Raw genomic sequence first — 24,911 nt, 5'->3', positions numbered from 1 at the left:
TATTTTTTAAAAAATAAATAAATGCTTAAATGTTGTGAGGGTTCCCGCCTCCAGCATCCTTTAAGGCACTGAGTTCCAGATTCCAACCACCCTCTGGGAAAAAACATTTTCCTCAAATCCCATCTGAAAAATCCTGCCCCTTGCCTTATGTCTATGCCCGCTGGTTATTGAGTCCTCCGCAAAGGGGAAAAGTTCCTTCCTATCCACCCTATCTATGCCCCTCAGAAACTTGTACACCTCAATCGGGTTCACTCCAGAGTCTTCTCTGCTCCAGGGAAAACAACCCCAGCCTCCCATATTAGCTGAAATGCTCCAGCCCAGGCAACATCCTGTTGAATCTCCTCTGCACTCTCTTCAGGACAATTAGAACATAGAAAACATAGAAAATACAGCACAGAACAGGCCCTTCGGCCCACAATGTTGTGCCGAACAATTACGTCCTTTCTGTAGTATGGTGACCAGAACTGCACACAGTACTCTAGCTGTTGCCTAACCAGTGTTTTATACAGCTCCATCATAACCTCCCTGCTCCTATACTGTATGTCTCAGCTAATAAAGGCAAGTATCCCACATACCTACTTAATCATCTTATCTACTTATCCTGCTGTCTTCAGGAATCTATGGACATGCATACCAAAGTCCCTCTAATCCACTATATTTCCTAGGGTCCTACCGTTCAGTGAAAACCCGGCCCACATCTTGAAAGACACTAAGATGACTCAAATAGAGAACATTGGCGAGGTTCCCCCCCACCCCCCCGTATAGGGCCTGGCGCCGATTTGGGCATGCCAGGAACATCACGGGATTGGGCCAAACTGCCGTGACCTGGATCATGGGTCTCGCTGATATTTTTAAAAATATTTTATTCAGGCATTTTCATATAAACAAACTGAAGCAGAAGCAAAATTATACAACATTTTAAATAACCAATCCCCACTTTCGCCCCCTTCTCCCATCCTGCCTTCCCTATTTATTTGAATCCCCTTACCACTCCCTTTCCACCCACTTTTACTGACTCCTCAATCCTCATTTCGAAGTCAATAAATGGCTTCAACCTCCGAACGAACCCATCAACTGACCCCCTCAGGACGAACGTGACCTTCTCCAGCCTCAGGAATTCTGCCAGGTCGCTCACCAACACTCCCGCTTTGGGCGGCTCCGAGTCCCTCCATCCAAGTAAGATATGTCTCAGGGCTATCAGGGAGGCAGAGGCCTGAACATCAACCTCACTCGCCCCCTGGATTCCCGGGTCTTCCAAAACCCCGAATAACCACTTCCACCCCCAGCACCTCGGACATTACATCCGCAAACCCCTGCCAGAACCCCTTTAGCTTCGGACATGCCCAGAACTTGTGCGCGTGATCCTGCGCACCACCCACACCTGTCCTCTATCCCCTCAAAGAACCTACTTGTTCTTGCTACCATCATATAGAATCATAAAATTTATAGCGCAGAAGGTGACCATTCAGCCCATCGAGTCTGCACAGGCCCTTGGAAAGATTACCCAACGTACGCCCACGCCTATCCCCATAACGCAGTAACCCCACCTAACCTTTTTGAACACTAAGGGGCAAATTAGCATAGTTCTGTGAAGTACTTTGAACTGACTGAGGCTTAGCCTCGCACACGACAAGGACCCATTTACCCTCCGCAGGGCCTCAGCCTACATCCCGGCATCCGCCTCCCCACCCAGCTCCTCCTCCCACTTTATATCCCTACCGGGGCTCCCTCCCTATCCACCAGCTCCTTGTAGACCTCAGACACCTTCCTCTCCCCTATCTACTCTTTCCACAGCACCTTGTCTTGCAACTCAAAGGGTGGTAACCCAGGAAAAGATGGCACCTTTCTTTTCACAAAATCCCAAACCTGCAGGTACTTGAAAACCATTCCTCTGGGCAGCTCATACTCTTCCTCTGGGACATCCAATTTCTCAAAACCGCCCCCATAAACAGGTCACTGAATTGTTCAATTCCTGTCTGAAGCCACCCCCCGAAACATCGCATACAGCACCCGCCCGATGCAAACTTATGGTTATCATCAATCAGTGCCCAAACCGAGGCACCCTCCAGTCTCTAGTGCTGCCTCCACTGCCCCCAAAACTTCAAGGCCGAATACACCACTGGGCTCACGGTGTGTCTGGCCAGCGAGAATGGTAGAGGCGCTGTTAACTCGTTCCCCTACAAGAAGCCACCTCCATCTGCCCCCCAATCCGACCCCTCCACCACTACCCATTTCCTAACCATGGCAATGTTCGCCACCACGTAGTAGTTCATTATATTCGGCAACGCCAGCCCCCCTTTCCTCACCCTCGCTCCAAAAAAGCCCTTTTGACCCACAGCGTCTTCCCCATCCACACAAACCCAGAGATCAGCGCATTAACCTTTTTAAAAAAACAACTTCGGGAGAAAGATCGGGAGGTTCTGAAATACTGTGGTGAATGTATTATACCAATAATCCACCATTGTATCAGTACCATGCTTTGCCTTTGTATTTGCATCTATGCTATGCTGTTGCCCTTGTGGGCTCCACCTATGGGCCATTGTATGGCATCATCCATAGGGGAACATGTTGGGACATGTATGGGCTCCGCCCATGGCTCCTCCCCTTGAGGGGGGTATAAAGAGCAGTCGACCTGTAGGCGGCGCACAGTATTGTATCAGTCACAGGCAGGCACTGTTCCAAGTTGATTAAAGCCACGGTTTACTTTTACTCGTCTCGAATGAATTGATGGGCGCATCAAATACGAACAGGAACCTTGGCAGCACCGTCATCTTTACTGTCTGCACCTGCCCCACCAGCGACAATGGCAGCACATCCCACCTCTGAAAATCCCCCTTCATCTGCTCCACCAACCAAGTCAAATTCAACTTGTGCAGCTGCAGCCAACCCCATGTCACCTGAATGCCCACGTATCTAAAACTCACCCTCTGGGGCTGTTTAGCACAGGGCTAAATCGCTGGCTTTGAAAGCAGACCAAGGCAAGCCAGCAGCACGGTTCAATTCCCGTACCAGCCTCCTCAAACAGGCGCCGGAATGTGGCAACTAGGAGCTTTTCACAGTAACTTCATTTGAAGCCTACTTGTGACAATAAGCGATTTTCATTTCATTTCATACCTTGAACGGCAACTTCCCAAACCTCATCTCTTGCCCTCTGATCTCAATCGGAAACACCTCACTGTTTCCCATGTTCAATTTGTACCCAGAAAACCAGCCAAAGTCCTCCAAAATCCCCATTATGCCCCAATTGCCACCCAGTGGGTCCGAAATATATAACAACAGGTCATCCGTGTACAGCGAAACCCTGTTCTCGACACCTCCCCGCACAACCCCTCTCCAATCCCTTGATGCTCTAAGAGCCATTGCCAGTGTCCCTATAGCCAAGGCAAAGAGCAACAGGGAGAGCGGCAGTCCATCTCGTCCCGCGGTGCAGCCCAAAATATCCCGAGCTCACAGGTTTTCCGTACAATTGCGAGCGGTGCCTTGTACAGCAACAACCCAGTACACAAACCCCTTCCCGAACCGAAGCCGCCCCAGCATCTCCCACAGATATTTCCACTCCACCCAGTTGAAAACCTTCTTCACTTCCATCGCTTCTGCCACCTCCACCTCCTGCCTCTCCGGAGGCATCATAATTACATTGCGCAGCCTCCTCGCATTCACCGACAACAGTTTCCCTTTCACAAACCCCGTTTGGTCCTTGCCTATCACCCCTGGGACGCAGTCCTCAATTCGCGAAGTCAACACCTTCTCCAGAAACCTGGCGTCTACATTTAATAGCGATATTGTGTGGTACGACTCACATTGCTCCGGATCCTTGTCCTTTTTCAATATCAAAGAGATGGATGCATGCAATAGTGTAGGGAGAGTCCCGTCCGTCCCCCCCCCCCCCCCCCCCAGTCGCCCTAGCCTGATTATATGCCCTCACCAGCAGGTCCACCCAAAAAATATTTTATAAAATTCCATCTGAAGCCTCTGCCTCTCCTTCAACAACCCTGCCTCCGAGGCCTCCGACTACCTACTGTCCAAGCTCAGGATCTCCTCCACCATTTCAGCCCGTTCCACCTTCTCCCTCTGTGAAATAAAATCTCCCCTGACGACCGCCTTGAGAGCCTCTCACAGCATGGCGGTCATGACCTCCCCCATGTCATTGAGCTCCACGTACCCCTGAATGGCAGCCCTCACCAGCTCGCACACCTCATCTGCCAACAACCCCACATCCAGTTTCCATTGCAGGTGCTGTGCACCCCCCCCCCCCACCCCCCGATCTACCCGCAAATTCACCCAGTGTGGCAGGTGTAGCCATGTAAAATGGCTGCGTTCCGATTAATCTGGCCAAAACCCAGTTTAAAACGGCTAACCCGAAAGACTGCTGGGAAAAGCAGCCAAAAAGACACAAGCAGGCAGCTGCAGACAGTTTTGCATATTCGGCTCTGGGAAGGTAGCCCAGATCGATACTCAGGGCTATCAACAGCCCATCAACCCAGGTATCCGCAGTTGCATTCAGGACTGTTTACACCTAATCTACTCAGACATCCACAGTTAAATCGGCTATCCCCGGGAACAATGCAACATATTAGCAATTGAATACCGGGCCAGACCTGTCGGCGCCTGCAGTGGCCGAAACAAAGACAGGTGAGCGACCACCCCCAGATCGAGGAATCGCCTCACCATTGGACACATCGACCCCAGAGACTGGGGACAGAATCCAATCACTTGGGACTCAGGGTCAAGGGCCGCCCCGGGAGGCGGGAAGCCCCTGGGTCCTATAAAAGTAAAGGTCCAAGTTCCGATCGCTCTGTCTCTCATCTTCGCCTGCTCGAGACCTTTGCATGACCAGCCACCGGTACCGTAAGTTTGAATCCAACGATCGCTATCCGAGCAGTAACCTGACCCAGTCAATAAAGCCCCGCCCGAATCCGAACCATCCCAGTACCTCCCACAGATAATCCCATTCTACCCGATCAAAATCCTTTTCTGCATCCATTGCGATCACTACCTCCACCTCCCTACCTTCCAGGGGCATCATGATCACGTTTAACAACCTTCTTACATTGGCCACCAACTGCCTACCCTTAACAAACCCATATGGTCCTCCACAATAACGTCCAGAACACAATCCTCAATCCTGGAGGACAAAACTTTGGCCAGCAGTTTGGCGTCTGCATTCAACAGGGATATCGGCCTGTAGGACCCACACCGCTCCGGGTTCTTGTCCCGCTTAAGAATCAGTGAAATCATGGCCTCTTTCCCTTGCCTCATTGAACATCCTCATCAACACCGGCCCCAATATCCCAGAGAACGTTTTCTAAAACTCCACTGGGTACCCGTCCGGCCCCGGGGCTTTACCCGCCTGCATGTCCTTCAGACCCTCCAATATCTCTTCCAACCCGATTGGGGCCCCAGCACTTCTACCAGCACCCCGTCCATCTTTGGGAAATTCAGTCCCCCCAAGAAGTGCCTCATCCCCTCCGGCCCCTTAGGGGGTTCCTACCTATAAAGCCTACTGTAGAAATCCTTAAACACCTTATACACCCCTGCTGAATCTCCAGCCAGATTCCCATCTCCGTCATTTACTTTCCCTATCTCCCTGGCTGCCTCCCTCTTTCTAAGCTGCTGTGCAAGCATTCTGCTGGCCTTCTCTCCATACTCATAGATCGCCTCCCTCGCCTTTCTCAGCTGCTCCACCGCCCTCCCTGTGGTTAACAAGCCGAACTCCGCCTGTAGCCTCCGCCGTTCCCTTAAAAGTCCTGCCTCTGGAGTCTCCGCATACCTCCTATCGATCTGTAGTATCTCTTTTACCAGTCGGTCCGTCTCTGCCCCGTCCACCTTCTCCCTAAGCACCAGTATCGGACCACCGCCTTCAGTGCTTCCCAGACCATCGCTGCTGAAATTTCCCCCGTGTCTTTGATCTGCAGGTAGTTCTGAATACATTTCCTCAGTCGCTCGCACACCCCTTCGTCAGCCAAAAGTCCCACATCTAACCTCCAGTGTGGGCACTGGTTACTGTCTTTACTAACCTGCAGGTCAACCCAGTGCGGAGCATGGTCTAAGACTGTAATCGCCGAGTACCCCGTGTCCACCACCCCTGCTAGTAAGGCCCTGCTCAAAATGAAGAAATCGATCCGGGAGTCCTCAGCCAGAGTTGACTTGCCAACCAACAGCACCCCTTTCATCATGCAGTATGAATTGTTGCTCCCTTGTGTCTATCTTGATGAGTGCGAGACGCAAAGCTTCAACAGCATGTTTCCTCAGCAATACGCAACTCTTATAGAATCGCTACAGTGCAGAAAGAGGCAATTCGGCCCATTGGGACAGCACCAACCTTCTCCCAAAGAACACCTAACTAGGCCCACAACCCACTCTATCCCCATAACCCACTAACCCCACCTAACCTTTTTGCACACTAAAGGGTAATTTATCACGGCCAATCCACCTAACCTCACATCTTTGGACTGTGGGAGGAAACCGGAGCACCCGGAGGAAATCCATGCAGACATGGGGAGAACGTACAGACCCCACACAGACAGTGACCCAAGGTGGGAATTGAACCTGGGTCCCTGACACTGTGAGGAAGCAGTGCTAAATGTGCCACCCCCTGATATAATCAATTTGTTAGATACCTTCACAAGCACCTTTCCTGGCATCTCTAAAGCACTTTCCAGTCAATGAAGTACTTCTGAAGAGTAGTCACTGTTGCATTAGAGGAAGCACGGCAGCCAATCCATGCGCAGCATGCTCCCACAAATACCACAGGAAAACCAATGTGATTATTTGCTATTAATTTGAAGTCATCGGTTGAGTGATAATTGCTCATGGCACAGTGGGGGAGGGGGGGTGGGGAAGAATTCTCCTGCTTTTCTTCAGAAACGAACCCTTGCGATCTGTTACTTCCGTCCGAGGAAGCAGATGGGCGCCCCATGGTTTTAATTCTCATCCAGCAGTGCAGCAACCTCTCAGGGGTCAACACCATTGGGAGTGTCAGCCTAGCTTATGGACTTCAGTTTTACTGGAGTGGGTCTTGAACCTACAACCTTTGACACCAGAGTCAAAGTTTCCTACCGAAAATAGTGTGTGAACATCTCAACCATACTGTAACTACTGGGATAGGATGCCCAGTGTGACAGAAACACCAAGTGGCATGCTGTGCTAAGATGTCTTACAAGTGTGTGAACATCCTTGAGCGGGTGCGGAGGGAGATTTTACCAGAATGGGTCCAGGAATGTGGGAATTTTAGCCCCCAAGGTTCAAGTTGGAGAAGCTGGGGATTGTCCTCCATTGGAGAAAGGAGATTGAGGGGGTGACCCTGGCGAGAAGGACAGGATGGTGACAAGGTTTCAATCAGGCAGACAAAGCTGTTCCCGTTAGCAGGGATGCGAGGGGTGGGGGATGGGGAGGATCATGGTTTGAAGGTTCTGGGCTGGTGTGGAGGGTGGAGTTTGGGATGGGAGGAAGAATTTTCTTCACTCTACAAGTGGGCCTGGAATTCGCACACCCCTCCCATCCCCCACCCCACAAATCAAAGGGAGGATAGGAGCGAAGAAGGTGAATGATTTGAAAAGGAAATTGGATGGGATCTTGAGGGAAATAAATTTATAGGATTCCGGGGATAAGAGCGGAAAGGGGAATAATGAGGGCTGGCTGGGTCGGTGGAAAGAGCGAGAGCCAGCATGGATTCAATGGGCTGAATGGCCTCCCTTCTGTGCAATCACCACTGGTTGACCATTTGTGGTGTTATACCGACTCTTGAACAACACGTCAAAGGCTTGTTTCCTACACATCAAAATCTTTCCGCACAAATTTCCATTTGCTTTATTAACTCAATAAAATTAGGAACAGATTTTTTTTTTTTTTTTTAATTCCTTTTTCAGAGATACTGAGCCAAAGCTCAGAGTGAACAGGGGCCAACCCTATTCCAGCTCCTTGCCTGTTCCAAAAACCAATTCAAATTAAATCCAATACATGGTCCCCACAAGTGAGACATACCAAATCCAGGCATTACACTGGCCTCACGCTCAATCTTAGCAAAAAGGCCAAGAAGTAAGGGCGGCATGTGGCGCAGTGGATAGCACGGAGACTGCAGCGCTGAGGATCCGGGTTTGAATCCCGCCCTGGGTCACTGTCCATGTTGTTATGGGCGGGGCTTTTCAGAACCCCAAAATGTATCATGGAGTTCAACCAACCTCTCCCTTTCATGGATTTGTTGCTTTTCCAAGCACGTGGCTTTTTCCCTAGGTGTGGGATTACAATTATGGACACGTGGGTTTGTGAACACAAAACACTGTTTATTCCATGAACTCAACTTAACATCTTAAATAAACATTGGATCTCTTAACACCCCTTACTTCAAAGATAACTCAGAAAATATTGCAACAGTAAATAATTCCTCAAAATGTTCCTTCAAACTTCCAAGAGACTTAACACCTTTAATCAGTATCACATCAGGTTAAAGCATATATATTTTTTCTGTAGAATGGCAGAGACTGTCACAAACTGGCTTTCTACTTTTAAACTGCTCTCAGCAAAACCAGCCAGGCACTTCTTAGCTGCTCTCAGCAAAACCAAACTGCAAAACTTGCAGCTCTCTGGAAACACACAGACACTGCTTTAAAACTGAAACTAAAAACCTGCAAAATGGCTGACCTAAAGCCCAGCCCCACCCACTCTCTGACATCACTGGTTTCTTAAAAGTACATTGCTTACACATCCATTTCTTAAAGGCACTCTTGCATGACAATGTGCAGTTTGCACATTCTCCCCGTGTCTGCATGGATTTCACCCCCACAACGCAAAAGATATGCAGGTTAGGTGGATTGGCCACGCTAAATTAGGGCAGCACGATGGCACAGTGGGTTAGCCCTGCTGCCTCTCGGCGCCGAGGTCCCAAGTTCGATCCCGGCTCTGGGTCACTGTCCATGTGGAGTTTGCACATTCTCCCTGTGTTTGCGTGGGTTTCGCCCCCACAACCCAAAGATGTGCAGGGTAGGTGGATTGGCCACGCTAAATTGCCCCTTAATTGGAAAAAATGAATTGGGTACTCTAAATTTATCGGGCAGCACGGTAGCCTTGTGGATAGCACAATTGCTTCACAGCTCCAGGGTCCCAGGTTCGATTCTGGCTTGGGTCACTGTCTGTGCGGAGTCTGCACATCCTCCCCGTGTGTGCGTGGGTTTCCTCCGGGTGCTCCGGTTTCCTCCCACAGTCCAAAGATGTGCGGGTTAGGTGGATTGGCCATGATAAATTGCCCTTAGTGTCCAAAATTGCCCGTGGGGTTACTGGGTTGTGGGGATGGGGTGGCGGTGTTGACCTTGGGTGGGGTGCTCTTTCCAAGGACCGGTGCAGACTCGATGGGCTGAATGGCCTCCTTCTGCTCTGTAAATTCTATGATAATGATCTATGATAAATTTCCCCTCGAAAAGAAATAATTAGATTCTCCAAATTTATTTTTAAAAAGGCCAAGAAGCGACAACTCATTAAAATTTCCAACATCCAAACCAGATGTTTTGAACAAGTTTTCAAACAATTACACCTCCGGTGAGATTAAATTGGCCCATTAGGTGTTTTTCTTTGAAAGGACTGAGTTTTTTTACACTGACTCCAAAACACAAATAGACCGTTCAGCCCGTCTCCTCCATGTCAGGTTTCTGCTCCATACCACCGTCCCCGCTTTTCAATCGCTCCTCTCAACACCATCCACTTCCAATCCTTTCGCCCACACATGATCATCCAGCTTTCCCCTCCCCCCCCCCCTCTTGCTGGTTAATGAAGATCCATCAAATTTCCCATTGGAGTTTCCATTCTAAAGGCCTCACTCTACTAGCAGTTTAGATTTACCATCCTTTTTTGAATAGTTGTGTTTACCCTGCAGGAAAACATACATCGAAGGCTCCATTGTAGCCTCCTTCTGTACTGTAAATTCTATGAACTCTATGAGACGGAAGAGCCACTGAACATTCTGGATCAACCTTCTTGGCAAGTGTGGTGTGAGGCTTTTCAAAACTATTGAAATGAAATGCTGAAGGTGGGGGGGGGGGGACATTTAGAAATGTTTGTTCGGATAACATTGCTATTCGATAATTTAAAAAGGAGAGGATTATTCTGCAACTGATTTACCATCTCCAATTTAGACAGCCCCCTCAGGAGCAAGGGGTGACTTGCTTCCATTCTGGCTCAGCGGGATCGAAGATGGTCGACGGGTCCAACGTGTGTGAGCCGCAGACTCCTCTGCAGCTTTGCTCACTCTCAGACTTCCGAAACGGGTCTCTCGCTGCTTTCGGTACCTTCCTGCGCGAAGTTATCCCTCTTCAGAGATACTTAACTGGGCGTTTACACTGTCCTTGTGGGAGTCTCCTGCCTTGGCCAAATACCAAGCAGCAGAGGAACAGGAACAGGCCATTCAGCCCTTCAAGCCTATCCTGCCCTTTAAATGAGATCAAGGCTGATCTGTGGCCTAACTCCATATACCTGCCTTTGGCTCATATCCCTTAATATGTCAAATTTAACATAAATCTATCGATCTCAGATTTAAAAAGAACGACTGTTCTCGCATCAAGTAGAGCAGTTGGCGTCACACATCACACATACAAACGGGATATCTGGCTGGTTTGGAGCGATTAGCTCCTCACCACTGGGAATAGGAAGCAGATGGTGGAGATGCCTTTGTCTTTAAAAAAAAAAGCATTTTCACTGGAATGATGAAGTGTAATTATGCTTTTGAGGGAACATGCATAGAATTTTCAGAATTTTCCCCCAAAAAGATAACAATCTTACAACCTTAAGGCTATTGATTGCAACACGATGTTGATTCCTCCCTTTTTGGGAAGTCAAGATGTCAATGTGCTGCTGGTGTTGTATATTAAAACATTCTGCAGGCACACAGACAGCCCAGAGGAACTCATTAACTTGGCAATAACACTGTTGGAAAACAAGCAAAATAATTTGAGGTTTAGTCATCAGAAACCTCCAGACCCATTTCAAAACCTGCAGGCTTCCCATCCAAACTACAGGCCACAATCTCACACTAAATCTCACCCTTCAAAAAGGGATTTCCCTAAAAGGATCCCCCCCGCCCTCCCATTGTATTTGACACAGGTTGAGGCGCAGATTTAAGTGAGGTGTACAAAATTAGGCACTTTATGTATAATGGGAGGGGAGAGTGGAAGTTCTGTATTTAAGAGGACTCCCATAGTTAACACTCTTGGGTAGAGAGGGGAAGGAGGGAGGGCACACCCACAGAATGGAAGAGGGTCACATACCCAAGGACCTTCTGTATGGTGAAGTAGATGCCCAAGACTCTGCATTAACGATAATGACGCTAGAGAGTAAAACGGTAAAGAAGGCTTTAATAGGCTAAGAACTAGCCTGGTACCGAGACGGGTGCTTACTGGGTGCCGCCTGCAAGGCGGCCCCTTGTATACGATTCCCAGGTGGGCAGAGGCGGAGTCCCCCAGGGTTCCCCCATTGATAATCTATGATTAATCTAGGACAAAGGTTCGGCACAACATCGTGGGCCGAAGGGCCTGTTCTGTGCTGTATTTTCTATGTTCTATGTTCCAAGCCCAGTTTTAAAGGGGACATCACCTTACATGACGTTTGGGTACAGTAATACAATAGCCATTCATCATATCCACCCCGTTTTAAAAAATGAAGTCCGGCGGGGGTGAAGTGGAATCATAAGTCCATTCGTTTCAGATGCCTGATCGTCCTCATCGACCTCCTCAGCTCAGGCGGTGATGCGGCAGACACAGACGTCTTAGTGGAGGGTACGTCCGGGAGCATGGTGGTAAGAGCCTTGGTCCGGGTAGAGGATCGGGGCGCAGGGGAAATAGCTGGGTCTGGGGGTAGCGGCGCCGGTGCCGGCGGAGGGGTGTGGGGTGTGGGGGGGTGCTAGAGGCGCATGCGGTCGGTGTCCACCGACGGGGAGTGGGACTGGGGGGGGGGGGGTGGGGGGTGAAGGGAGCGTAGTGGGTGCCGGATCCTGCAGGGGAGCCGTGAGGGAGGGGGCATCTGTAGTGGGGGGGACCAGCGGGTGCAGATCCTGGAGGGAAACCGTATCTTGCCTGCCGTCGGGGTACTCAAAGTAGGTGTATCGGTGGTTCGCGTGTAGTAATCGGACCCTCTCAACCAGGGGGTCCGTTTTAAGGCTCCTCACGTGCCTCCAGAGAAGAACAGGTCCCGGAGCCGTCAGCCAAGGTGGAAGCGAGACCCCGGAGGTGGACTTCCTGGAAAGACAAAAGCGGTTGTGAGGGGTCTCATTCGTGGCCGTGCAGAGGAGCAACCTAACGGAGTGTAGGCGTCGGGCAGGACCTCCTGCCAGCGGGTGGTTGGGAGACTTCTCGACCATAGGGCCAGAAGCACAGCCTTCCACACTGTCGCGTTCTCCCTCTCCACCTGCCTGTTTCCCTGCGGGTTATAACTGATCGTTCTGCTCGAGGCGATGCCTTTGCTGAGCAGATACTGATGCAGTTCATCGCTCATGAACGATGTACCCCGGTCGCTGTGGATACAAGTGGGGGAACCAAACAGGGTGAAGATGCTGTGCAGTACCTTTATCACGGTGGCCGAGGTCATGTCGGGACAGGGGACGGCGAATGGGAAGCGGGAGAACTCGTCGATGATGGTTAGGAAGTAGGCATTGCAGTTGGTGGACGGGAGGGGGCCCTTTAAGTCCACACGCAGGCGCTCAAAGGGCACCGAAGCCTTCACGAGACGAGCCTTGTCTGGCCGGTAGAAGTGCGGTTTGCACTCCGCGAGATTTGCAGATCTGGCAGGCCCTGACCATGGCCTTGACCTCCTTGGTTGAGTAAGGTAGGTTGTGGGACTTGATAAAGTGGACGAGCCGGGTAACCCCTGGGTGACAGAGGTTATTGTGGATGGCTTGCAGGCGGTCCTCCTGCGCGTTGGCGCATGTGCCGCGGGACAGGGCATCTGGGGGTTCGTTGAGCTCCCCTGAACGATACTTGATATCGTACGTGTAGGTGGAGAGTGCGATTCTCCACCTCAAAATTATCATTTTTAATTTTGCCCCGTTGTTTACAATTGGTTAAGGCACTTGATTAAGGCATTTGATAAAGTTCCCCATGGTAGGTTTCTGCACAAAGTAAGGAGGCATGGGATAGTGGGAAATTTGGCCAGTTGGATAACGAACTGGCTAACCGATAGAAGTCAGAGAGTGGTGGTGGATGGCAAATATTCAGCCTGGATCCCCGTTACCAGTGGTGTACCGCAGGGATCAGTTCTGGGTCCTCTGCTGTTTGTGATTTTCATTAATGACTTGGATGAGGGAGTTGAAGGGTGGGTCAGTAAATTTGCAGACGATACGAAGATTGGTGGAGTTGTGGCTAGTAAGGAGGGCTGTTGTCGGCTGCAAAGAGACATAGATAGGATGCAGAGCTGGGCTGAGAAGTGGCAGATGGAGTTTAACCCTGAAAAGTGTGAGGTTGTCCATTTTGGAAGGACAAATATGAATGCGGAATACAGGGTTAACGGTAGAGTTCTTGGCATTGTGGAGGAGCAGAGAGACCTTGGGGTCTATGTTCATACATCTTTGAAAGTTGCCACTCAAGTGGATAGAGCTGTGAAGAAGGCCTATGGTGTGCTCGCGTTCATTAACAGAGGGATTGAATTTAAGAGCCGTGAGGTGATGATGCAGCTGTACAAAACTTTGGTAAGGCCACATTTGGAGTACTGTGTACAGTTCTGGTCGCCTCATTTTAGGAAGGATGTGGAAGCTCTGGAAAAGGTGCAAAGAAGATTTACCAGGATGTTGCCTGGAATGGAGAGTAGTCTTACGAGGAAAGGTTGAGGGTGCTAGGCCTTTTCTCATTCGAGCGGAGAAGGATGAGGGGCGACTTGATAGAGGTTTATAAGATGATCAGGGGAATAGATAGAGTAGACAGTCAGAGACTTTTTCCCCAGGTGGAACACACCATTACAAGGGGACATAAATTTAAGGTGAAAGGTGGAAGATATAGGAGGGATATCAGAGGTAGGTTCTTTACCCAGAGAGTAGTGGGGGCATGGAATGCACTGCCTGTGGAAGTAGTTGAGTTGGAAACATTAGGGACCTTCAAGCAGCTGTTGGATAGGTACATGGATTACGGCAAAATGATATAGTGTAGATTTATTTGTTCTTAAGGGCAGCACGGTAGCATTGTGGATAGCACAATTGCTTCACAGATCCATGGTCCCAGGTTCGATTCCGGCTTGGGTCATTGTCTGTGCGGAGTCTGCACGTCCTCCCCGTGTCTGCGTGGGTTTCCTCCGGGTGCTCCGGTTTCCTCCCACAGTCCAAAGATGTGCGGGTTAGGTGAATTGGCCAATGATAAATTGCCCTTAATGTCCAAATTGCCCTTGGTGTTGGGTGGAGGTGTTGAGTTTGGGTAGGGTGCTCTTTCCAAGAGCTGGTGCAGACTCAATGGGCCGAATGGCCTCCTTCTGCACTGTAAATTCAATGATAATCTATGATTACTCTAGGACAAAGGTTCGGCACAACATCGTGGGCCGAAGGGCCTGTTCTGTGCTGTATTTTCTATGTTCTATGTTCTATGTTGTGCGTTATCGAACATAATGGAGACCGACCGTTGGTCGGTGACAAGGGTGAACCTCCTACCGGCGAGGTAGTGCCTCCAGTGCCGCACAGCCGCCACAATGGCTTGTACCCCTTTCTCGACTGCAGAGTGCCGAGTCTCGGAGGCGGTGAGGGTCCGGGAGAAGAACGCTACTGGTCTGCCTGCCTGGTTGAGGGTAGCAGCCAGGGCGATGTCTGACGCATCGTTCTCTACCTGGAAAGGGATAGTTTCGTCCACCGCGTGCATAGCGGCCTTGATGCGGCTGAAGGCCGATCGGGCCTCAGCCGACAGGGGAAATATCGTGGTCTTTATGAGTGGGCGGGCTTTGTCCGCATATTTGGGGACCCACTGGTCGTAATAGGAGAAAAGCCCAAAGCACCGTTTGAGGGCCTTGAGGCTGCGGGGGAGGGGAAGTTCCTTAAGGGGGCGCATGCGGTTGGGGTCGGGACCTAGGACCCTGTTTTCCACGACATAGCCGAGGATGGTTGGAAAATGCATTTTTCCTTGTTATAGGTCAGGTTGAGGGCTCGGGCGGACTGGAGGAACTTTGAGGTTCGCGTCATGGTCCTGCTGATCATGGCCGCAGATGGTGACATTGTCCAAGTACGGGTATGTAGGTTGAGCGGATGCCGGACACGAAAGCGTCTCGGATGTGCAGCTTCATATGGATTTCCCCAGTCACATCCTGATGGTCACAGTCCTTGGTGAGCGCGGTGAGTTTTTCTATGAATTCGTCTAGCGTTTCCCCAGAGCGCTGCCGGCAGTTAGAGAGCAGATGCCGGGCATGTACCTCGTTGATGGGTTTGACAAACCGCTTGCGTGGTATCTCGACCGCCTCTTCGTAGGTAGTCGCCTTTTCGAGCATGGCAGAGATTCTGTGACTCACCCGGGCGTGGAGTAGGCGCAGCTTGCGTGGCCCCAGGATGGGAGTCTCCAGGGAGTCCAGGTAGGCCTCAAAGCATCGGAGCCAGAATTTAAAAATTTCCTTTGCCTCTGGTGTCCGTGCTTCCAGATTGAGCTTCTCTGGTTTTAGGTCTGCGTGCATCCGGATGTAGTTTAGCTTATTAAATTGTTGTACCCTCAATAACGATGCTAGAGAGTAAAACGGTAAAGAAGGCTTTAATAAGCTAAGAACTTACATGATGATAAGGGTACAGTAATACAATAGCCGTTCATCACAGATGCGTTTGCAGGCAAAACATGAAGGCCCTATAAACCAATCGACTGTTATGCCTGGGAGGCAATGTTGGAGGCCAGTTTAGCTCAGTTGGCTGGATGGCTGATGCGTGATGCGGAGCGAGGCCAACAGCGCGATTTCAGTTTGCACACCGACTGAGGTTATTAATGAAGGCCTTTACCAGATGGGTACAGTCGCTGTATAGGGCCCCGATGGCGAACGTGGTCACGAATGGACGGGGGTCTGATTATTTTTGGCTCCATAGAGGGACGAGGCAGGGATGTCCTCTGTCCCCGTTACTGTTTGCACTGGCGATTGAGCCCCTGGCCATAGCATTGAGGGGTTCCAGGAAGTGGAGGGGAGTACTCAGGGGAGGAGAAGAACACCGGGTATCTCTGTATGCGGATGATTTGTTGCTATATGTGGCGGACCCGACGGAGGGGATGCCAGAGATAATGCGGATACTTGGGGATTTTTCAGGGTATAAACTGAACATGGGGAAAAGTGAGTTGTTTGTGGTGCATCCAGGGGAGCAGAGCAGAGAAATAGAGGATTTACCGTTGAGGAAGGTAACAAGGGACTTTCGGTTCTTGGGGATCCAGATAGCCAAGAATTGGGGTACATTATATAGGCTTAATTTAACGCGGTTAGTGGAACAGATGGAGGAGGACTTTAAGAGATGGGACATGGTGTCCCGGTCACTGGCAGGTAGGGTGCAGGCGGTTAAAATGGTGGTCCTCCCGAGATTCCTTTTTGTGTTTCAGTGCCTCCCAGTGGTGGTTACGAAGGCTTTTTTCAAAAGAATCGAGAAGCGTATTATGAGTTGTGTGTGGGCCGGGAAGACCCCGAGAGTGAGGAGGGGATTTTTGCAGCGCAGTAGGGACAGGGGGGGGGGGGCTGGCACTACCGAGCCTAAGTGAGTACTAATGGGCCGCCAATATTTCAATGGTGTGTAAGTGGATGGGAGAAGAGGAGGGAGCGGCGTGGAAGAGATTGGAGAGGGCGTCCTGCAGGGGGACTAGCCTACAAGCTATGGTGACGGCACCGTTGCCGTTCTCACCAAAGAAATACACCACAAGCCCGGTGGTGGTGGCTACATTGAAAATTTGGGGGCAGTGGAGACGGCATAGGGGAAGGACGGGAGCCTCGGTGCGGTCCCCGATAAGAAATAACCATAGGTTTGTTCCGGGGAGAATGGATGGGGGATTTGGAACATGGCAAAGAGCTGGGGTAGTACAATTGAGAGATCTGTTCGTAGATGGGGCGTTTGCGAGTCTGGGAGCGCTGACGGAAAAATATGGGTTGCCCCAAGGGAATGCATTTCGGTATATGCAACTGAGGGCTTTCGGAAGGCAACAGGTGAGGGAATTCCCGCAGCTCCCGACGCAGGAGGTGCAGGATAGAGTGATCTCGGAGACATGGGTGGGGGATGGTAAGGTGTCGGATATATACAGGGAAATGAGGGACGAGGGGGAGATCATGGTAGATGAGCTGAAAGGGAAATGGGAAGAAGAGCTGGGGGAGGAGATTGAGGAGGGGCTGTGGGCTGATGCCCTACGTAGGGTAAACTCATCGTCCTCGTGTGCCTGATACAATTTAAGGTGTTACACAGGGCGCATATGACTGGAGCACGGCTCAGTAAATTTTTTGGGATAGAGGATAGGTGTGCGAGATGCTCGAGAAGCCCAGCGAATCACACCCACATGTTCTGGTCATGCCCGGCACTACAGGGGTTCTGGGTGGGGGTGGCAAAGGTGCTTTCGAAGGTGGTGGGGATCTAGGTCGAACCAAGCTGGGGGTTGGCTATATTTGGGGTTGCAGAGGAGCCGGGAGTGCAAGGGGCGAGAGAGGTTGATGTTTTGGCCTTTGCGTCCCTAGTAGCCCGGCGCAGGGTATTGTTAATGTGGAAAGAAGCCAAATCCCCGGGTGTGGAGACCTGGTTAAACGACATGGCAGGGTTTATAAAGTTAGAACGGATTAAGTTCGTACTAAGGGGTTCGGCTCAAGGGTTCACCAGGCGGTGGCAACCGTTCATCGACTACCTCACAGAAAGATAGAGGGAATGGAAAAGAAGAAGACAACAGCAGCAACCCGGGGGGGGGGGGGGGGGGGGGGAGGAATCGGACGGACTCTCAGGGATGTTATTGTATATGTATAGGCACTTGTTTTAGGTAACGGAAATTGGACTGTTAGATTGTATCTTTGGAGAGTATTTATTTTTGACAAGGCAGTTGCCATTTAGTTTGGTTTTTGTTTCTGTTCATATATTATTTATTTATTTGTTTAAAACTGGCCACTGTTATTTATATTGCTTTATTGGTGTTTAAAAGAAACACTGTGTACTGTTATGTTTGGCCAAAAAATCTTGAATAAAATATATTTTAAAAAATAAAAAATTAATGAAGGCCCTGACTTCTCAACCTAGTCTGAGGTGTGGTGACCCTTAGGTCAAATCACGACCAGTCAGCTCCTCCTCAAAATGGGGAAAGCAGCCTACCATCACCTGGGGACTATGGTGACTTTATTTTACTAGCTGGTGGAAGAGGGGAATAGCAACACCCTTTGCCGGCTGGTGTGCACCACCACAGGCACCACGGTTTTAAAACAAAATCAAGCAATCCACAATGTCACTTGTCAAATTCATGGGGGTGGGGCGGGTGGCAGAATCGGTCTCTCAAGTCCATGAGCAAAGGCGTATTGAGTGACACCTGTTTGACACCCCATTGTGAGTGGATCTGTTGCCACCTGCCCATCATCTCCCATAGACGGATATCAACAACATTGTTGATGCCCTGAACGAGGTCAAGAACCAGGAGACATAGGGCATGATTCTCCCAAAGGAGAACAAAATCCCCTGGTGAGCGCATTTAGCATGTTTTCCGGCTCTCGGTGCCAAGAAACACATGACTATTCAACGCAACTCACGTTGAATAAGGAGCCTGAAAATGGAATACGCAGCCGAGGCCGCACATAGCTCCGTTTTGTACATTGGGGAGCTCCCATTGTAGCGTCCCGATCTCAAGAGGCCCCTGAAACACTCTCTGACCTCTCCCCAGCCCAAACGCAATATGGGAGGGTCCCTGCCCCCCCCACCCCCAACACCAGGCAAAGCCCATCCGATCACACATGTGCAGAAAATGCCAGCTTGGTGTCTTGGCAGTGCCAACCTGGTGCCCTGGCTGTGCCCTTGTGAGCTGGCAGTGCCACCCGGGAACCTTGCCAGGTTGATTTGCAGCTAGCATGCCAAGGTGCCAGGCTGGCAATGCCAAGGTACCACCCTGCCCAAAGGGAATGCAGATGGAGGCCTCTAATCCCAGGAGACCCTCACAAGTGCCATTCCGTCTGGTCCCTGTTTGTAGGACCAGTGCTAAACGGCACACGCCCAAGCCCCTGAGGCGAAGGGGTTGAATCCCAAAGCCTCAGGTGCCTCGGAAATCTGCACATTAGAATGAGACTTACTACCTCGCTAGGAGATGCAGATTTTCTAAAAAGTGATCCCGCCCATTGTGAGTGGGATTCACATCACAATGTCTCGCGAGATTGCGTTGGATCTCGTGAGGCATTGTGAGCCGGGTAGATCCTGGGAGCGGGGTTTCCCGGCTTTCAATGGCCATGCTGCACCGCGGAGAGCTGCTTTTCCGATGCAGCGAGTTCATAGGATTGCACCCATTGATTTAATGTGAAGGCCGGTGTGCATGAGAAATTGTTATGCTGTGATGTTTTGTTGGGGGAGGGGGGATAACTCAGTGCCTGCAAGGGTAGTCGAGGCAAAAAACACCAAATTGCCTTTTTTTTGAAAAACGAAAAAGTCTCGAATACGCACTAATCACATTCTACCGACAACCCAAAGTCAACTCCGCTGGGCCATGTACTTAGGATGTCAGAGTCCGGACCGCCAAAGCAAATCTTCTTTGTGCAGATCAAGGACAAGACAAGAGGACGACAAAGGAAGCTCTTCAAAGACACCTTGTCGGCTTACCTCAAGAAATGCAACATCGACACCAGCACCTGGGAGACCCTTGCCAGAAGGGACCTACTTGGAGGAACCTCCTGATTGAAGGGACACAAGGACACCTAACGGCAAGAGTAGGCTGGGAAAAGGAGTCTGAGAAAGGAATACCTGTGACCTAATGTCCAAGTACCGATCCCAACTCCCAGGAGCACCTGCCGCATTTGCAGTCAAAAATGTGGCTCCAGGATCGAGCTGATCAGCCACGCAAGGACCCATAGAACCCATGGCCAGTAACACGGAGTATCAAAGGTCTGGAAGGCGTTCCCTAGATTGCCGGGATACACCCTGCTGGAGCGACTGCTGCTTCCGGATGTGGAAGGGGAGGTAAGAATTGGGGATATATATAAGTGGCTGGGGGAGCAGGGAGGTGGAGATCAAGGAGAAACGGGAAGCGGAGTTGGGAATGGAGATCAATTGGGGAGTATGGAGTGAGGCACTGAAAAAGGGTAAACGGGACCACCTCTTGTGCAAGAATGAGCATGATACAGTTTAAAGTGGTGCACAAGGTGCATATGACTCGGGCGAGAATGAGTGGGTTCTTTCAGGGGGTAGCAGATGAGTGTGAGAGGTGTGGATGGGGGCCAGTGAATCACGCGCACATGTTTTGGGATTGTGAAAAATTGGGAAGATTCTGGGCGGGAGTGTTCGCGGTCTTAGCCAGGACAGTGGAGGAGGAGGTGGAGTCGGACCCTTTGGTGGCGATATTTGGGGTTTCAGGGAAGCCGGAACTCATAGAGAGGTGGAAGGCCGATGTCATGGCCTTCGCCTCTCTGATTGCACGGCGACAAATTTTGCTGGAGTGGTGGTTGGCATCGCCACCGGGGGTTGGCATCGCCACCGGGGGTAGCGGGTTGGTTGGGTGACCTGTACGACTTCCTGCGGTTAGAGAAGATAAAGTATGAGTTAACGGGCTGAGCAGGGGACTTTGAGAAAAGGTGGGGGATGTTTGTGACCGTGTTTGAGGAGCTGTTCGTCGTGTGTGTGTGTGTGGGTGGGGGGGATGGGGGGGGGGGGGGGGGAAGGAGGAAAATCTGTACAATAGTTGATTGTCGGGAAGAATGTTTCCCGGGGTGTTTATTTGCTATAACTACTTTGGATACAAGATTGAATAAAATGCGTTTTTCTTTTTAAAAGTAAGACGGAGTATCTTAGGTGGAAAATCATACTCATTAACGAGTGATCTGATTGAGATTATGAAATTACAAGGAGCATAGATAGAGTAGACAGGAAGAAGCTTTTCCCATTGGTGGAGCGATCAATAGATGTAGGCGGCATAGTGGTTAGCTTTGCTGCCTCACGGTGCCAGGGACCTGGGTTCAATTCTGGCCTCAGATGTGTGTCTGTGAGGAGTTTGCGCTTTCTCCCCGTGTCTGCATGCTCTGGGTTCATCCCACAGTCCAAAGATGTGCAGGTTAGGTGGATTGGCCACGCTAAATTGCCCCTTTAGTGTCCAAAAGATTAGGGTGGGGACCTAGGTTTGGTGCAAATCTGATGGGCCAAATGGCCTCCTTCTGCGCTGTAGGGATTCTATTATTTAAGGTAAGGGCAGGAGGTTTAGAGGGGATGCGAGGAATAGGGTGGTGGGAGTTTGGAATTCACTGCCTGAAAGGGTGGTGGAGGCAGAGACCCTCATAACATTTAAGAAGCATTTAGATGTGCATTTACAATGCCGCTGTGGGACAAGTGCTGGAAACGGAGATTAGAATAATTAGGTGGTTGCTTTTGACCAGCACAGATGTGATGGGCCGAATGACCGTTTCTGTGCCGCACACCTCTATGATCTCTGAAGAAGGCGACGAACAAAGGTCAGAACCTCAGCCAGTACAGACAGGAAAGCCACCTTCTGCACTGCAAATTGGTTTCAAGTTACCCAGCGGTGGGGAAACGTGTACCTAATGCTGTTTTACTGCACAGTTAACAGAACAATACAGGTCAGAAAAAATAATCAATGACAACCAGCACCATGAGATGATGCATAACAAATGATTCCATTTTAATAAAGGAACACCAATACAAAACAGCCTTTGATGACCCACATACAAGGCATTTGTGGAAACAATAGTTACAGGAGACTTTTGAACAGGACAAAGTGAAAAGCTGATAACTGCTGGATAGAAAACTTGTAATTGTCCACCGAATGTTGAAACCATTTTTTAAAATAGGCAGTCAACGAAACTGCTTCACACAAAAGCCAGAGGAAAGTCTGACAACAGTCCCCGTATATAAATCATTTAAATTCTGAAGATTATATAATAAATAACCGTGGAGAATTCAGTTACCAATTGGGCATGGTCTCTGCCATGTGGATCTGAACATCCCTTTGGGGAAAATACTCAAAATAAAGTGGCAACTCAGCCATAACTTGAACAAGAAATAGTCCCCTGCGTTGGTGTGAAGTCACCACTTTGTCCACCCTCAGGATTCCCGTTTCGAATCTAATTTTGCTGGTGTCTTCACCCACCAACTCCCTCTGCCCACATACATGTGACAATTTTCCAATACCCCCCTCTCTCTTTGGGAGGAAAGCTAAGACAAGTCCAAAGCAGTGCCATTCTCCCCAAATATTGGGCTCCAGGAGTATCTCGACGCACTTTAGATAAAAAGGGTTTAATTCGACACAAAAAACAAAACAAAAATTGAAGAGACATCTCCAACCACAGGTTTATGCCAAAATCTCACATTCACTCATTTAAAGAGAGTTAGCCATTCTCAAATCAGTTCATACTGGGGTTTCCAAAGGTGGCCATTGGCCAATTTTAAGAATGGTCTTTGCCGTTACATTGTCTACCAGTAAGAGCTATACTACCTTTAATGAATTGGGGAAGGATGTTGAAATGCTGGACATAAAGCAGGGGTATAACCACAAAACAAAACCCTACTTCTGGATCATGTTACACATTCAAACAATGGAGGGTCATTTGCTATGTTGCATTGAGGTTACAGTTACATGTCTCGACAAAACCACACATATCCAGCCAGCACAGTAGCCCAGTTGCAGTGAAATAGGAATCTTGCATATAAGAATTCACTTTTGGTTCTGTGCCCATGCTTGACTACCAAGTCGAATTTAATCTCCAAACCAATCACATTTTCGTATTTATCTCAACGAGCAAGGTTCTTGGAATGAAACGGATACACTTTTCGACTTTTTCTCCATTGTACATGAGCATTCTGGACTGGCAGAGCACGGAATGTCTCTGCAATGAGGTTACATCATAGACGATGATGGGAAAGGCTAGGGAATTAAGTCCTTGGGACAGGACACCAATGTTGGAGTTTGATACTGCAGTTGAGGCAGGCTTCCCCTCCCTTCTCCATTTGTACTGATGTTGTTAGATTGTTGGGCTTCCAGGGAACATTAGTCATCCCTCACTACGTCCACCATCTTCCTCTGAATCCGGTAGGCATCATCCATGAACTGCTCCAGCATGGCATCCAACAAGCGGATGGTGGAAGCTCCGGACAGCTTCCCACCTGGCAGGGTCTCAAGCAGGGGTATCCACTTTGCATTGTTGGGGGAAACCAGCACGTTCTTCTCTGTCCATCTCAGCAGTTCCTCCGAGACGGCCTTCTCAGTCAGCTCCTTCGCCATCCTGGTCTGGATCTCATCCGAGAGGATGAAGGTAGGCTGGCCAATGGACCTGGCGCTCCTGCTCAAGGCTTGGTAGTCCAGCCCGAGCATGGTTCGGTAAAATCGGATCTCATTGCACAGAAAGTTGAGGTTCGCCCCGTAAGGCAACCGTTCGACCGGGACCGGGTCGATGACGCAGCTGTAGACTGCCGACAGCGGAATCAACTCCTTTAGGGAGCTCTTCAGCTCCAGCTTGTTGGCTAGATGGTGAAGGGATAGCAACAGGGCATGTTTCTGGAGCGGGGGTGAGGAATTCTTCTGCAGAGCCTGAATGCACGCCATAAAGTCAAACCTCCCAGCATCATGGCAGGCGACGTAGAAGAAACGCGCAGTGGCGTATTCAATGTCCAAGTGGGCAAAGCGGTCCGCAGTGACCACGTGCAGGACATCCTCGGCAAATTCTTTGTTCTTGTAACCATGGGTGTCCAAGTCAATCTTGGTGCGGACAAAGTAGAGCTGCTTACCCCTCCGCCGGAGCTCATTGGCAAGGCCTGCAGCCTCCTGCGAAAAGCAGCCCGATGACAGGACGAAGAAGCCAACGTACCTGTCGACCTCCAGAACCCTCAGGTAGCCCCCTGGCGAGAATCCGGCCACCTCGATATTCGGCAGCTCCCAGAATACGCAGCTAGGGTCTCCCGGGCGGCCATAAGATACTGGCTTCTCCACCTGCTGGGCCGGGCCGGTTGGGGCAGCACGGTCTTCGCCATTTTTGAAACCCAGCGCTGAATTAATGAACGCAGACTTCCCCACCCTCGAAGTCCCAATGATTGCCACGTGAACTGCCACGCATTCAATGCGCCTCCTCTCAGCTTTCACCAATGGTGCCATTTCGGATAGCCCGCCACAACTCATGGCGTCTGAAAATCTTCCCAGAATTCCTTCAACTTCCAATTCCATGCTCATAAGCTGAGAGGGGGGGGGGGAGAAAAAAAAACACAGGATAGTCAAAACCTGATGGAGAGCAAAGTGAATATAGTCACTGATTAACTCCGTTCCATTCCCAGACCCACAAAGCCCGACAGAAAAATACGGTGGAAAAAGGGACAAGCCTAAACGGCCAACTGGTTACTTCACCAGGTGACTGCAATCACCTCCCAAAAGGACAGGATACTCAAGTGAGTCGAGTTAGAAGTCAACTTGGTACAGCTGAAGCATGATTTTATCCTTTTGTTTCCATGCCTACTTGATGGAAGACAACAATTTCAGAAATCTCTGCAGGACAAAGGAGGCCATTCAACCAGTCCCTCCAGGCAATTCAACTGGTTTCTTTCCCCGGCCTTTTCCCCTTCGCCCAACATCTTCCTCCTTTTTTCCCTCTCAAATGCCTCAGAATTTGATTGGCTTTTGATTTCCCTGCACCGCGGCTCATGTTTATGTCAATCCCAAGACTCCATGGTTTCTAGCTGTTCATTCTTTGGAGGTCCAAAGTGGACAATCCCACGCAACTCCACTGCATTCCTGCTGAAGGTGCAAACAAATGGCTCGAGATGACCTTTCATTAGACGATGCTCTTGGATTGGGCTG

The 24,911-nt window shown here is 50.1% G+C and overlaps 1 protein-coding gene across 1 annotated transcript; it reads right to left on the bottom strand.

Moving 5' to 3' along the window:
* Positions 1–23,114: 23,114 nt before the first annotated feature.
* LOC140387073 (interferon-inducible GTPase 5-like) lies at positions 23,115–24,284 on the bottom strand. The gene has a single exon (XM_072470083.1). The coding sequence runs from the start codon at positions 24,282–24,284 to the stop codon at positions 23,115–23,117; it is 1,170 nt and encodes a 389-aa protein (XP_072326184.1).
* Positions 24,285–24,911: the final 627 nt, after the last annotated feature.

The sequence above is a fragment of the Scyliorhinus torazame genome, chromosome 12 (genome assembly GCF_047496885.1).
Source record: "Scyliorhinus torazame isolate Kashiwa2021f chromosome 12, sScyTor2.1, whole genome shotgun sequence".
Taxonomy (NCBI): Eukaryota; Metazoa; Chordata; class Chondrichthyes; order Carcharhiniformes; family Scyliorhinidae; genus Scyliorhinus; species Scyliorhinus torazame.
The sequence above is the reverse complement of the archived record's forward strand: the minus strand, read 5'-3'. Positions and strand labels throughout refer to the sequence as shown.